The 14,298-nt window shown below is 64.7% G+C and overlaps 1 protein-coding gene across 1 annotated transcript in view; it reads left to right on the forward strand.

The window, feature by feature from the left end:
* Positions 1-14,298, forward strand: part of Ccdc33 (coiled-coil domain containing 33) — a 45,946-nt gene that overhangs the window by 5,551 nt on the left and 26,097 nt on the right. The window contains 8 exon segments of the mRNA XM_048369070.1: positions 239-385; positions 5,682-5,814; positions 8,021-8,130; positions 10,293-10,409; positions 11,184-11,219; positions 11,221-11,276; positions 12,316-12,349; positions 12,351-12,443. Of these exon segments, the coding sequence (XP_048225027.1) occupies positions 239-385; positions 5,682-5,814; positions 8,021-8,130; positions 10,293-10,409; positions 11,184-11,219; positions 11,221-11,276; positions 12,316-12,349; positions 12,351-12,443 (726 nt within the window).

Genomic DNA, 14,298 nt, shown 5'->3' on the forward strand with positions numbered 1-14,298 from the left:
GAGAGGGGGGAGGAGGGGAGGAGAAGGAGGAGTGGGAGGAGGAGGGGGGAGGAATAGGAGGAGGAGGAGGGGGAGGGGGAGGGGGAGGAGAAGAGAGGAGGAGGAACAGGAGAAGGAGGAGGAGGAGGGGGAGGAGGAGGAGAAGGGGGAGGGGGAGGAGGAGGGGGAGGAGGAGGGGAGGGGGAGGGGGGAGGGGGAGGAGGAGGAGGGAGTCACTCAGCCTTGGCTCTTCCCGCAGGGCACCGGGGAGCCTTGGACGGCCTTCCAGAGCTCTGGTCACCTGGCCCCCTCTAACAAGGAGACGGTGGCGGTCACTGTCCACGGAGCCGCTGGCCTCCCGCCCTGCAGAAACGGCTCGGAGCCGTGGCCCTTCGTGGCAGTGTGAGTAGGCAGCGGCGAGGGCGGGCGGGGTCTGGGCTCTGAGCTGAAGCCAGGGTTGAGGTCGACATTGGGGCGCAAGCCCCTGGTTCAGGCTTAGGACTTACCACAGAAGTCTCGCCGGGGAACGTGGGCTCCGTGGCGTGGCGTGGCGTGGGAGCTGCCCCGGGGCAGGGCGATGAGCTCTCGACCCCACAGGCAGAGGCCTGGCTTGGGCTCAGGTGGGAGCAATGGTCAGACAGTGACTGGGGCCTCGGGAGCCGGCGGCTCCCGCCCCTCATCCCAGCTACTCAGGGGGCTCGTGTTCAAAGCCAGCTGGAGCAGGGAAATTCGTGAGCCTCTCATCCCCACGGAACTTCCAGAAAACCGGAAATGGAGCTGTGGCTCAAGTAGTAGAGCACCAATAACTCAGCCCCCTGGCCCTGAGTTCAAGACCCCAGGACTAACACGTGCACACACGTGCTCGTACACACACACACACACATACACGCAGGAGAGTCCACCCAGGCAGCCTGCACATCTGCTCTGTCATGTCAGTCAGAGCTCAGAAGGCCTTGTCACCCCTGAACGCCTTCTGGGGACACAACACCCAGCCAACACCCCCTTCTGTCCTGACCAGCACCATACACTTCCTGCCTGCAGGCTCTGTCCATAGACGCTGGGAAATGCCCGCCCCAGCCTGCCTCCCATACCTGCCGGCCTCCTCCTCCTCCTCCTCCTCCTCCAGGCAGCCGCCGGGGTGGAAGGAGCACCCCATCTCCACGTTTCCATTTCCCCAGTGACAGGGAAGCGAACCCGTCTAGGGTGACACACATGCACACACACACACACACACACACGCACGCACAGGGTGGAGCGAGCTGCTGGCCTTGCTCGCCAGGAAGCTCATTTGGAGCCACCAGGCCCAGGCCCAGACCCCAGACCCCAGATCCCAGGCCCCAGGCTCCCAGGTCCCAGACCCCAGGGCCCCAGACCCCGGGTCCCAGACCCCGGGTCCCAGACCCCGGGCCCCAGACCCCGGGCCCCAGGCCCCAGGTCCCAGGCCCCGGGCCCCAGACCTCAGACCCCGGGCCCCAGACCCCAGACCCCAGACCCCGGGCCCCAGACCCCGGGCCCCAGGCCCCAGACCCCAGGCCCCAGGCCCCAGACCCCAGGCCCCAGACCCCCAGACCTCCAGGCCCCAGACCCAGGCCCCAGGCCCCAGGCCCCAGACCCCAGGCCCCAGACCCCCAGACCCCCAAGCCCCAGGCCTGGGTCCTGGAGAGGGCACAGGTGGCTGCCCGGCCCCCTTCTCCTCCCAGCCATTTCCATAAACCAAATTACAGCGATCATCTCGGGAGATGGAGGCCCTGCCTGTCACCGATCCAGCCTGGGTGGCCCCCGCTTGCTCCTCACCCCGTCGCCATGGAAACGCTCAGTGTGGGCCTAGCAGACCCGAGCTGGGGCGCACCGGGTCCCCCTGCGTCCTCATGGCGACTGGCTGGCGGGCGCGGGGGGGGGGGGGGGGGCGGGCCGGGGAGGGCGCATGCGCAGGCTGGCAGGCTGGTGTGGCAGGGAGGGGAGGGCGCATGCGCAGGCGGGGTGCGCAGGCGCAGTTGTCTTCCCTCCTTTCCAGCCTGGTGGGGTGGAGGGGGTGCTGGATGCCAGAGCGCATGCGTGGTCTCTCTTTTCCAGTCTGCGAGCTGAGCAGGGCCGGGACCCCAGAGCTGCCACCAGCTCCAGGCGGGGCGGTGTTAATAAGATGCAAATGAGGGGAGGAGGGCGGGCCTCTGAGAAGGGAGGCCCAGCTAGCAGGAGCCCCAGACGTGACCCCCCCTCCCCCGCCCCCAGGACCTGATGTCTCCCTACTTGTAACTGCAAAACACAGGGACAAAACACACGCGTGGCCAAAGAAAGCAAGTCTTTCCCAGCTGGGAGGGGCGGCTCAGCCCATCCTCGCAGGCCTGAGGTTCAGGGTGTGCAGCCAGCTGGGGGGGGGTGTGGGGGGGTGGGGGGGTGGTAAGGTCCGTGACACCCTTATCTCCAAGGCGCCAGCCAAGGCCAGACGTAGAGCTGTCGGTTGGTAGAGTACGAACGAGCCTGTGAACGGAGGAAGAGTGAATGAACCTGGGGGCGCGTGCGTGCGTGTGTGCGTGCGTGCACAGGTGGATGCATTGGTGGTGCACGCGTTCATGAGTGAGTGTGTGAATGAGCGCGTGTCTTTGTGGAGGAGTGTGTGCAGGGGGGATGAGCGAGTCCCGCCCTGTGTCCCCGCACCGCGCCGCTGCCTGTCACACCTGGCAGAGGGGGCGGACAGAATGGCAACAGTGGGGCGGGGGGGGGGGGAGGCTTCAGCCACGCCCGATGACTCGGGAGAGCCAGAGGAAGGACTGGCAGGGCAGCACAGGGAAGCTGGGTGGAAGTCAGGAGACCCAGACTCCAGCCCCCACCCCCTCCCCCCCCACCCCCGTCCACGGTGTGACCGCGGCCCAGGTCCTGCCCCCTGCCCGCGCCTGCATTTCTCTGACCGCCACGCCCCCCCCGCCTCCGTGCTGGTGCGGGCCTGGCTGGCGGCCTGGGCCTGGCAGTGCCTGGGTCCCGGGTCGCCCCCCACCCCCCCCATCGCTCTGGGCATGGCTTCAAGCCCTAGGGCTTGACCCGTGCCCAGCACCTGTCTGGCAGCCTGGCACGGAGAGATCTGCCAGTCAGGACACCGCAGGGACCCGGGAAGGCAGCGGCCGTGACAGGTGGGGGCCGGCGTGGGGGGGGCAGGATGGGGGCGCAGGGCACCCCGGGCGCCGCCCGAGCTGCTGAGCCCTGGCGAAGGCTGCCAGTCGGTGTTGGCAGTTGCTTCTTTGGCTGCCTGCTGCCCCAGGCTAAGAAGCGAGGCGAGAGCCAGTGGGTGGGGGTGGGGAGGGCACCCCCCCCCGCCCCGCGGGCTCATGGGTGGGCGAGTCATTCTCGAGAGCCCTCAGCTCTGGATTCCACGCCTGACCTTGGCACTGACCTTGGCACTGAAAGCTCCAGGTTGTCGAAGGTGCCGGCGGGGGAGGGAGGCTCGGGAATGCAAAGGACGTGACGAGAGCCAGCTGCGGGGCGCCGGCGGCTGGGGCCTGGCGTCCCGGCTCCTCGGGAGGCTGAGATCTGAGGGGGGGGGGCGAGGACGGCCCGGGCGGGACGGGCCGTGAGGCCCTTGCCCCCAGGGAACCACGGGAGAGCCCGAAGTGGAGCCGCGGCTCAGGTGGCAGAGCGCCGGCCTTGAGCGCGAAGCTCAAGGTCCTGACACCACACGCGACGCACAGTCAGCCCGGAGGTCTCCCCCAGTGGGGGGGGCCAAGGGGGCCCAGGCCCGGGGGGTGCGGCGGTTCCAGCCCGGCCCGAGCTGCAGAGAGAGGGGGACAGGTGAAGACCGGGTCCCCATCCAGCCCCACAACTGGGGAACAGCCTGGGGGGGAGAGTGGGGGCCCCCCCCGCCCTAGGGCCCCAATCCTGTGACCTAATTTCCTGCCCCGAGGGGGCCAGGCTCACAGGGGAGGGGGGGAGCGGCCCCCCTCACCCCCTTTGAGGACGCTGGCCATTGCGTGGCTGGGGGCCCCCCGGAGTGTGGTAAGCGATCAGCAATTAGCAATGGCTCATTGGGCTCCAATTAATAGATGAAACCCGGGATGAGGGCCGAGGCTTCGGGAGGAGAGACAGCCCGGCGCCCAGGCCTCCCGTGGTGGAGGAGGAGGCTCAGAACCCACGGACCAGCCCGGGGGGGGGGCCCAGCCAGCTCTCTAGGGCTGGAGGAGGCGGCGTGGGCCGCTGCCACCCACTGTAGCTAGCAAAGGAGGAGAGGGATAAGAGGGGGTCCTCCACTTTCCGGGGCCCTGGGCACAAGTTCTTGCCCACATTCCCAGTGCTGGGCCAAAGCCAGAGGCAGGAAGCCCTTCCCTCCTACACCCCCCCCCCCCCACAAGTCCGGCTGGCTTCAGGTAGAACTGAAAAACCCAGAGTACAGGCGGAAAGTCATTCAGGGGGGCCCACAAGACAGCCCCCTCCAAATGATGACCTCCTATCGGCCAGCCTATCCAGCTTTCCAAGTTCTGTCCCCCGTGGGCAATGGTGGCCTTTTTTATCTCTGTGAGCCCGACCTCTTCCAGAACCTTCCAGAACCCTCCAGGTCCAGCTAAGCTCAGAAGCAAAGGAACAACAGAGTCCATGTCCACTCTATTCAAATGACTCCAGGTCCCTGTTGTTGGGGGATCAGAGAGAGAGGACGTGGGACTGTACATGGTACCTTCTGGAAAAGAGGGCGCCTACAGCCTGAGGGCCGGGCTCCCACTGGGGCTCCGAGGCTGGTGTAGGGGATCTTGACGGGAAAACTGTCCGACTGGGGGGAACAGACTCGCAGAGAGCGATCCAGACGCCCTGGCCACGCGGCCTCGTTCTCCGTCTCTGTCTCGGCTTCCCAGGGCTGGCGGACGGCCCCAGGGGACCAGGACACAAGGTCACAAGCCCACGACCTGTCCCCCCGAAGGTCCCCCGGCCCACCCGAGTCCATCGGCCCAGGGGCTTCTGGGAAACTCCCCCGGGGTCCCCCTCGGCCTCCAGGGAGCCTGCCGGGACTCCAGCGGGCAGCTCAGACCTGAATGCGGGGTTCCTCCGCGCCCCCCTCCACCCCCTGGGGGTCCCCTCCATTCCCTGGCTGAGGATACGGAACGAAGAAGGGGGGGCGACGGGAAGGGGAGCCGAGCGCTGCCCCCCCCCCCCCCCCCGGCTCCCACTCTGTTCCGGGAGAAATCTAAGCCTCCCTGTCGAGTTTCCAGATCTCCATGGAGGCCCAGAGGAGCCAGCGGTGCCAGGAAAAGCCATTACCACCCCCCCCACCGCCGCCCCTCCGGCTCCCCCCACCCGCTAAAAGCCTCAGCTCCCTCCTGGGGCCACCGCCCCCCCCCAGCACTACCCCTATTCACATACCTGGCCCACGACCTCTGGGTAGGGGTGGAGGACTGGCGGGGATCAGAGGTTAACTCTTTGTGGGCCTGAGAGGTCAGCCTGGGCCTCGGCCTGTCCGCCTACTCTCCTTATTAGTAGTATTAATTATTATGACTGGATTACGATTGTTGTCCCCGAGCTCTTCCGCTCAAGGCCGGCGCTCTACCACTTGGGCCGCAGCGCCGCTTCCCGTTTTCCGCTGGTTCATCGGCGGTGAGAGTCTCGAACTGTGATCCTCCCATCTCAGCCTCTTAGGTAGCTAGGAAGACAAGCGTGAACCACCAGGGCCCCCCGGGGTCTTCCGTTTGTTTGTTTTTGACCAGTGGCCCCCCTCTCTCCCTCCCCAGAAAAACCACCCAGAGGAAGCAGAAAGCCAGAGCCCCCGCGCCATGACCTCCGTGGCCCCGGAGCCCACCAGGGCCCCGACGTGGGGGGAGACGGTGGAGGTGGAGCTGGCCGCCGAGGAGGCAGGACACAAGGGTGAGGCCCGGAGGGAGGGAGGGAGGGAGGGAGGGCGGGAGGGAGGGGCGGCCCTGCCAGGCAGATGGGTGGGGGCTGGGAGGACCCCCTTTCAACCCAGCTGGAGGCCACCTGATTGCCTCCCCCAGACTCCGTTAAAAGCACTTAGAACAATCATAATACCTTCACGCCTCATCTCCCCAGCCGGCTGGAAAACGAATCGTTCCACATAAATGAACCCCCCCCCCCCCCGCATCACGCCGGCCCCTGTGTTTTTACGACCGTGCTGGCCACGTTCACGGTGGTTATTACCGGGCTTGCTACGTTCACGGTGGTTATTATTACCGCCGCCTCTCACCGAAATAGCGAATTTTGATTTCTGCCTGGCTGAAACAATCTCTGGTACAGAAGCCCAGCCCAAGCTCGGGTTCCCTCCATCACAGAGCCCAGGACTCAGCCGCGCCTCTTCTCACTGGACATCTCGGGTTCTAGCTGCTTCTCTTTGAGTCTGGCTATTTCTAGTAGCAGAGTTTGAACTCAGGCCCCCCCCCCCTTGGCTTGTTAGGAGCTCTCTATCTCTGAACCAAGCCTCCAGCTCTGAGTTTTGTTGTTGTTGCTGTTTGTTTGTTTGTTTTTTGGGGGGGGACACATACCGAGACTGAATTCAAGACCTGGGTTCTGTCCTGTAGCTTTTTTTTTTTGTTTTTGCTCAAGGCTAGCGCTCTACCACTTGAGCCACACCTCCACGTCTGGCTTTTGGGCTTGTTTGTTGGAGATGAGAGTCTCACAGGCTCTCCTGCCTGAGCTGGCTTAGAACCTCCATCCTCAGGCTGATCTCAGCCCCCCGAGTAGCCAGGATGACAGGCGTGAGCCACCGGTGCCAGCTCTCGTTTCCCTTCCGGAACTTCCGTTGGGAGTGTTCCTCGGGCACTTGGCGGAGAGCGAAGAGCCGGTTGCCAGGGCCCGGGCGGGAGAAGGGGCCTGGGGTACGGAGCCCAGACCCAGGTCAAGCCGGGGGAACTTCGTTCTGTCTCCTAAGTGAATGACAGTAAGAAAACGGCTGGAGAAGCTGCGGGAGAGACGGGAAAACGGACGCAGGGTCTCGAGCGGGCGGCGTGCGCGTGCTTGGGTGGGGGTGGGGGTCTGTGCACGCCCGCACACCGGCTGGTGTGTGTGTGTGTGTGTGCATGCACACACTTGTGAATGGGACCTGGGCAGGTCTGACCACAGGAGGGACAGGAAGGTGAGGAGGCCACCCTCAGTGAGACCAGCCGCACAGCCGGCGTTCCATCCGGTTGCTGCGGCATGTGTGTGGCGGGGGAGGGGCGCGGGGGGAGGGGGAGGGGGAGGGGGGACGAGGATGTGTTAATGGAAAGCACAGGGGCGTCTCGGCCTTGGGTCAGGGCCAGAGCGGGCAGGCAGCAGCAGAAATGGCGTGTCGGCCACACACGAGGGAGCAATGGCGGGGGGGGGGGGGGGCCGGAAGGGCACAGTGCCCGGGCTGGGAGCTGATGAAGCGTGCTTGTGGTCTGCCAACAGCCGCGGGAAAAGACACCTCCCCCCCACCCACACCCACCCCACCCCCAACCCCCCGGCCCCACATCACAGCTCCCCGCCACCTGCAGCCGCTCCTTGCTAGGAGTGGGGACCACTGGGCTCTAATGGCAACAAATGCTTGCTCTGCGTGGAAGTGGGGGTGGGGTCAACACAGCGCAGCTGGGAGTGGACGGAGAGGCCGGCCTCCGCCCCTTCCCCCGTTCCTGGAGGAGGGCGGGGGTGGAGAAGGGCTGAGGGGGACGTGAATGACAGGTATGGAGCCGGGTGGGAGGAAGGACGTGTCAGCACCGTGGACAGCTGCCAGACCCCGCGGCCTCCCGCTGCTGCTGCCCGGTGACTGGAATGCGTTGCACAGACTCGGATGGGTCCTTTGGAAGGGGCCGGGAAGAAGGGAGTGTTGGGGTGTGCACGCCCACAGGTCTTGGGGCTCGAACTCAGAGCCCAGGCGCTGTCCCTGAGCTTTTTCTGATGAAAGCTGGTGCTCTGCCACTTGAGCCGCAGCTCTACTTGGGGCTTTTTTCTTTTCTTTTTTTGCTGGCTAATTGGAGATAGGTTTTAGGGGCTTTTCTGCCCAGGATTGACGTTGCACTGTGCCTCTCAGAGCTCATCCTCCTGCGTCGCTGGGATGACAGGCGGAGCACAGCCCGGTCTCCCCTTTTTCTGCCTGTAGATCTGGTCGTCAAGGTGGTGGACAACCAGAAGAAGGAGGAGCTGGTGTCCTACGAGATCCCCCTCAAGTACCTGCGCATCTTCCACCCCTACCACTTTGAGCTGGTGAAGGTGAGTCAGCCCGCGGGCCCTGGGCCCTGGGGGTGAGGCGTGCCGACCCCAGGGAAACAGGAATATCTCCTGACAGCAGAGCTGAGGCGGCGTCCAGCCAGGCCTGCAGCAGGCGGGGTCTTTCCACGCTGCGTCCTCATGGCAGCTTGACAGAGGACGGCCTAGGGGACCCAGAGGTGTGGCAGGCAAAGGCACTGTGGGAATGTGCCTGCAAGGCACTGTGGGAATGTAACTGCAGGGCACTGTGGGAGCACACCTGCAAGGCACTGTGGGAATCTAACTGCAGGGCACTGTGGGAGCACACCTGCAAGGCACTGTGGGAATGTAACTGCAGGGCACTGTGGGAACACACCTGCAAGGCACTGTGGGAATGTAACTGCAGGGCACTGTGGGAACATGCCTGCCAGGTACTGTGGGAACACACCTACAAGGCACTGTGGGAATGCACCTGCTAGGCACTGTGGGAATGGACCTACAGGGCACTGTGGGAATGTACCTGCAAGGCATTTCTGGGAACACACCTGCAGGGCACTGTGGGAATGTACCTGCAAGGCACTGTGGGAACATACCTGCAAGGCACTGTGGGAATGTACCTGCAAGGCATTCTGGGAACACACCTGCAAGGCACTGTGGGAATGTACCTACAAGGCACTGTGGGAACATACCTGCAAGGCATTCTGGGAACACACCTGAAAGGCACTGTGGGAATGTACCTGCAAGGCACTGTAAGAATGTACCTGCAGGGCACTGTGGGAATGTACCTGCAAGGCATTCTGGGAACACACCTGCAAGGCACTGTGGGAATGTGCCTGCAAGGCACTGTGGGAATGTACCTGCAAGGCACTGTAAGAATGTACCTGCAGGGCACTGTGGGAATGTACCTGCAAGGCATTCTGGGAACACACCTGCAAGGCACTGTGGGAATGTGCCTGCAAGGCACTGTGGGAACACACCTGCAAGGCATTATGGGAACACACCTGCAAGGCACTGTGGGAACGTACCTGCAAGGTACTGTGAGAATGTAACTGCAAGGCATTGTGGGAAAGTGCCTTGCAAGGTCTCATGGAGATGTACCTGCAAGGTACTGTGGGAATGTAACTGCAAGGCACTGTGGGAAAGTGCCTGCAAGGTCTCATGGAGATGTACCTACAAGGCACTGTGGGAACGTACCTGCTAGGCACTGTGGGAAGGTGCCTGCAAAGCATTGTGGGAACATACCTGCAAGACATTGTGGGGACACGCCTACAAGGCATTGTGGGAACACACCCTTCCCAGAATGCAGCTGGCCACTGGCCTGATGTGCAAACGCTCCCTGTCCCCTGCCGGGGCCAGTGGCTAAACACGAGGACCATCTGCCGTCGCTTGCTCGGGTTTTAACTAAGCACCTGCTACGTGCTAGGCGTTGGGCCACAGATGAGCAGAGTCATCATTGTCCCCACGCCCCGCCGTGCGTCCTCCAGACCCCGAGAGTGGCTGGGAGGAGGAGGAGCCACGGGGCCAGCCGGGTCTTGGTGGCTCGCGCCCGTCATCCCAGCTCCTCGGGAGGCTGAGACCTGAGGATCGCAGTTCAAAGCCAGCCCCGGGCGGGGGAGTCCATGAGACTCTATTCTTATATGCAGTGAACCAGCAAAAAAGCCCAAAGTGGAGCTGTGGCTCAATGCAGAGCGCTGGACTTGAACACATAAGCTCGGGGACAGTGCCCAGGCCCTGAACTTAAGCCCCAGTCCTGGCATGCACACACACACACACACACACACACACACACACCCCCAAGGGGGTGAGACCGTCTGGGTTCCTGCCTCGGGCCCGCCACACAGCACACAGAACTCCACTTAACCTGGGGTCCCCCAAGGGAAGCCCCATCCCGAGGCCTCTGGAGGCTCAGGAGGGACCCCCTGGACACGCGGCCATGGCTCCGGAGACATGACCCGGGAGAGCGGCGGGCAGGGCCCTTCGGAGGGTGATGAAATATTCAGATGGAAAAGCAAAGATTTATTCTATTGATCTCAGAAGGGCTCGAGGGGACCATGAGCCTTAATGAGCGGCGGCCGGGCCCCCGCGGAGCAATGCCGCGCGATCGGCCGTGGAGGGCTGGATTTATGGCCCGACGGCCCCTGGACTCTGTCTTTCCTGCGCGTCTTCTTTCCTGGCCCGGCCTCCAGCCCTCTCAGTCTGGGAAGAGCAACGGAGACGCTGACAGGACGCGCCTCTACGCCACCGTGGTGCGGAAGAGCAGCTTTCTTCCTCGCTACATCGGCTCTGACCACACGGCCCTGGAGGTAGCCGCCGGGCCCCGGGGGCCTCTGGGGTGGGTGGGCAGGTGATCTGGGGAGGGGCCTAACTCTGAACCAGACCCCAGACCCCCCCCCTACCCTCAGACACCTCCGTCTGTGTGAGCAACGGGGAGAAGGATCAAGGGTGGAAAACCCAGCGGGGTGCTGTGGCTCACGCCTGTAATCCCGGCTCCTCTGGAAGGCTGAGGTCTGGGGGTGGAGCTTCAAATGTAGCCCAGGCGGGAGAGCTTGGAAGACGCTTGCATCCGGTTAACCAGCCGGAAGTAAAAGGCTGCAGCCGGGTTGGGGGGGCTGCCTGTGGTTCAGGTGGTAGAACATCAGCCTCGGGCCCAAAAGAAAGGTAAGGCGACGGCCCACGAGCCCTGAGTTCAAGCCCCACAACTGACCAGAAGGAAAAAGAAGTACGTTAGAAGTAGCAGTGCTGAGGAGAGGCAGCGGTTGGCTGCTTTCGTGGCAAAGACCAAAGGCTGCCTGGAGCCGAAGCGCCGGCCTTGATGCCGCCAGGAGTCCTGGGGAACGGGGAATCTAGAGCGGGATCAGCACATGCAAAGGCCCTGAGGCCTGGGAGGCTAAGAGGAAGAAGGAGGGAGGTGGGGATTGTGAGGCTGGGGCAGGGCTGGGTGTGGCCTTGGGAGAGGCGGCCTGCCGTGGGGGGGGGGGGCAGGGAGGACCGGACACATGAGTGGGGGGGCAGGGAGGACTGGACACATGAGTGGGGGGGCAGGGAGGACCGGACACATGAGATGGTTTCTTTTCTAGGTCTTTCTCCAGGGCGTCAATGAGCCTCTCGCCAACAAACCCTGGCCCGCTGGTGGCGGTCGCCCGCGTGGTGCCCAACTACAATGAGTTCAAGTGAGTGGCAGCGCGGTTCCGGGAGCTCTGGAACCTTCCCTCACGGGCTTCCACTGCATGGGGGGGCCCTAGCGGGAGTGGACCCCCCAAAAGATGCAGCAGGGATCCCCCTCCCGACGAGAGCAGAGGGGGAAGCCCGCCTGCCCCCAGCCAGGCGCACTGGGGTGAGGACCAGGGAGCCCGCCCCCCCCTCACGCCCCCCCACTCCCTCCCCCACAGCCCCCACGAGCCTGCACACACACACACACACGTGTGCACACCGGGGCACTGTGAGCAGACACGCACACAGAGACCCAACACAAAACACACCTGTGGCCGTGCAAACACATGCATGTGCGCACGAGACACGCACATCCACACACAGACACACGCACGTGTGCACAAGACATGCACATTCACAGACACACACACACGTGCACAGCATGCACAGACACACACACGCATGTGTGCACAAGACACGCACATCCACACACAGACACACGCACGTTGTGCACAAGACATGCACATTCATAGACACACGCACACGTGCACAGCATGCACAGACACACACAGACACACGCACACGTGCACAGCATGCACACACAGACACACGCACGTGTGCACAAGACACGCACATCCACACACAGACACACGCACGTGTGCACAAGACATGCACATTCACAGACACACGCACACATGCACAGCAGGCACACACAGACACACGCACGTGTGCACGAGACACGCACATCCACACACAGACACACGCGCACGTGCACGGCATGCACACCCATGCGCAGGCACGGGACACATCCAGACACACACTCGCACACTTGCACACTGTGCACACACACGCAGACACACCCCGACATGCACAGGAATCCATCCGTGAACACCCCCGCGTAGTCACACGTGTGCCCAAACACACACAACGTCTCCCCGGCCACCATGAGCCCCCGAGAAGCCGGGGGCCGGGACGGCGGCCACGCCCAGCCCCCTCCCCCTCCCCCTCCCCCCTCCCCCCGCAGGCGGGAGCGCCCACGCGCGTCTCCTCCCCCTCCAGGACCAGCCAGGCGAGCCGCGACGGCACCTCCGCCTCCACGGGGGTCCCCCGTCACCTCCCTCTCCTTCCCCATCTCCTCCGTGATGGCCTTCGACGTGCCTCGGGCCAGCCAGCACGGGTGCCCCCAGGTACGACGGCCCCCCTCCCCCCGCCCCCCCCCGTGCCCCCTCCCCCCCGCCAGCCCCTCGGTGGGCCCCTCCCCCTCCGAGCCTTGCCTGCTCCCGGGGTGCTCCTGTGAAGAGGGGGGTCCCCCCACACACACACGGAAAGACCAAGCGCCAACACCCTTGAGATCCTACGCCCTCGAGTCACAGCCGGGCCCTGCGGCCCACGCCTGCCATCCCGGCTGCTCGGGGGTCCGAGGATCCAAGTTCAAAGCCAGCCTGGGCCGGAGAGTCTGGGACACTCTGATCTCCGGTGAATGCCCCCCCCCACCCCGCCACACACAAAAGCTGGAAGTGGAGCTGTGGTTCAAGCGGTAGAGCGCCAGCCTTGAATGGCGGCGGAGGGGGGGGTGCTGGAGAGGGTGTCCAGATCCTGAGGTGCAGAGACACAGCAGGGTGAGTCCCCCCCACACCCCGGGGAGGGCCCCCCACTTCCCTGGGCGCTTGTCCTGCGCAAGGGTCATCTCGGAAGTCCCTCTTGCGGTCTGCCCGCCGAGGTGCACATCTGACGGGGAGAAACTAGGACGCGCCACCCCCGTGGAGCACCCAGCCTCTCCCTGCAGGGCGGAGATCCTCCAGGAAAGCTCCGGAGGCCGCCCGGGGACCGGAGCTCCAAACCCAAACCAATCCCGGCCTTGATTTCCCCAGGGTCCTCTCCGTGGCTCTGCATTTGCCCAGGAAATTATAAACCAATCAGCGGCTCTCCCGAGGGAGGGGAGGGGGCGGCCTGCGTTAATGAGGGAGCCCCTCCCCCTCCCCTCCCTTCTCCAGCTCCCCCCCCATGCCGCCCCCATTGGGACACACCAGGACCCTTGATGCAGGTCACAGGCACGCTTGCACCTGGGCAGGGGCGGGGCGGGGGGGGCGGGGGGGCAGGGGGGCGGTGGGGCGGGGGGGGCGGGGGGGCAGGGGGGCGGTGGGGGGGAGCAGGCTGGCCCAGGACCAGCAGGAAAGGCAGACACTGAAATGGAGGAGCCCTCTCTCCCCAGCACTGGACTCAGGGACCCCCCCCCCCCCCGCGGGATGGGGCTGGATAAAGGTCATGCAACAGGACCGAGTCAGGCCTGAGGCCCAGGGGTCCTAACTCATGGGGGTCCCCACCAGGCCCACCCCAGGACAGCCTGGCCCGTCCCAGCGGGGCCCAGAGGAGAGGCGGGGGAGGGGGGGGGGCGTGCCTCAGTGAAGATGGCAGCTGAAGGGGGATCCTGCTCTCTAATCCCACAGCCCGCCATGTTCCCTCCCGTCGCATCTGCAGCCCCCGCCCCCACCCCAGGCCGCCACTTCAGCCTCTGGAACCTTCCACCGGGTGCCTGGCGGCAGGCTGCAGGCTATCTGACCTGATGTCCTCCAGGGGTGCGCTCCACACCCCAGGGCAGCCCCCCCTCCTCCATTCTAGGGGTGAGGGGCTCTCTCCTGGGGGGGGGCGTCTGCTCTGGGCAGCCCCTCGGGGAAGCCCCTGGCCCTGGCCCGGCACGGTCCCCCCCGCCTTGCTGCTCTGTGGACTCTATTAAAGCTCTGGGAGCGTCGGGGTGAACATCCACTGCAGGAACTCCATCCTCTAGGATGGAGGGTAGACATGGTGAGGGACCGGCGTGGGCCTCCCCGAGGTCTCCCCCCCTCCCCCCACCCCCGGGTCTGGATAGCCGCCCTCAGGCGCCAGGGGAAGGAGGTAGCTCTGGAAGGGCAGTGGTTTGGGGCGCCCTGCCCAGCTCCACAGAAGCTGGCACTTCTAGAAGGAGTGACACACACACACACACGCACACACACACGCACCATCCGTGCCCTGCACGTAGCACGCCCGGCTCCCCGGGGACAGGGC

Source organism: Perognathus longimembris, chromosome 20 (assembly GCF_023159225.1).
Source record: "Perognathus longimembris pacificus isolate PPM17 chromosome 20, ASM2315922v1, whole genome shotgun sequence".
NCBI classification, from domain to species: Eukaryota; Metazoa; Chordata; class Mammalia; order Rodentia; family Heteromyidae; genus Perognathus; species Perognathus longimembris.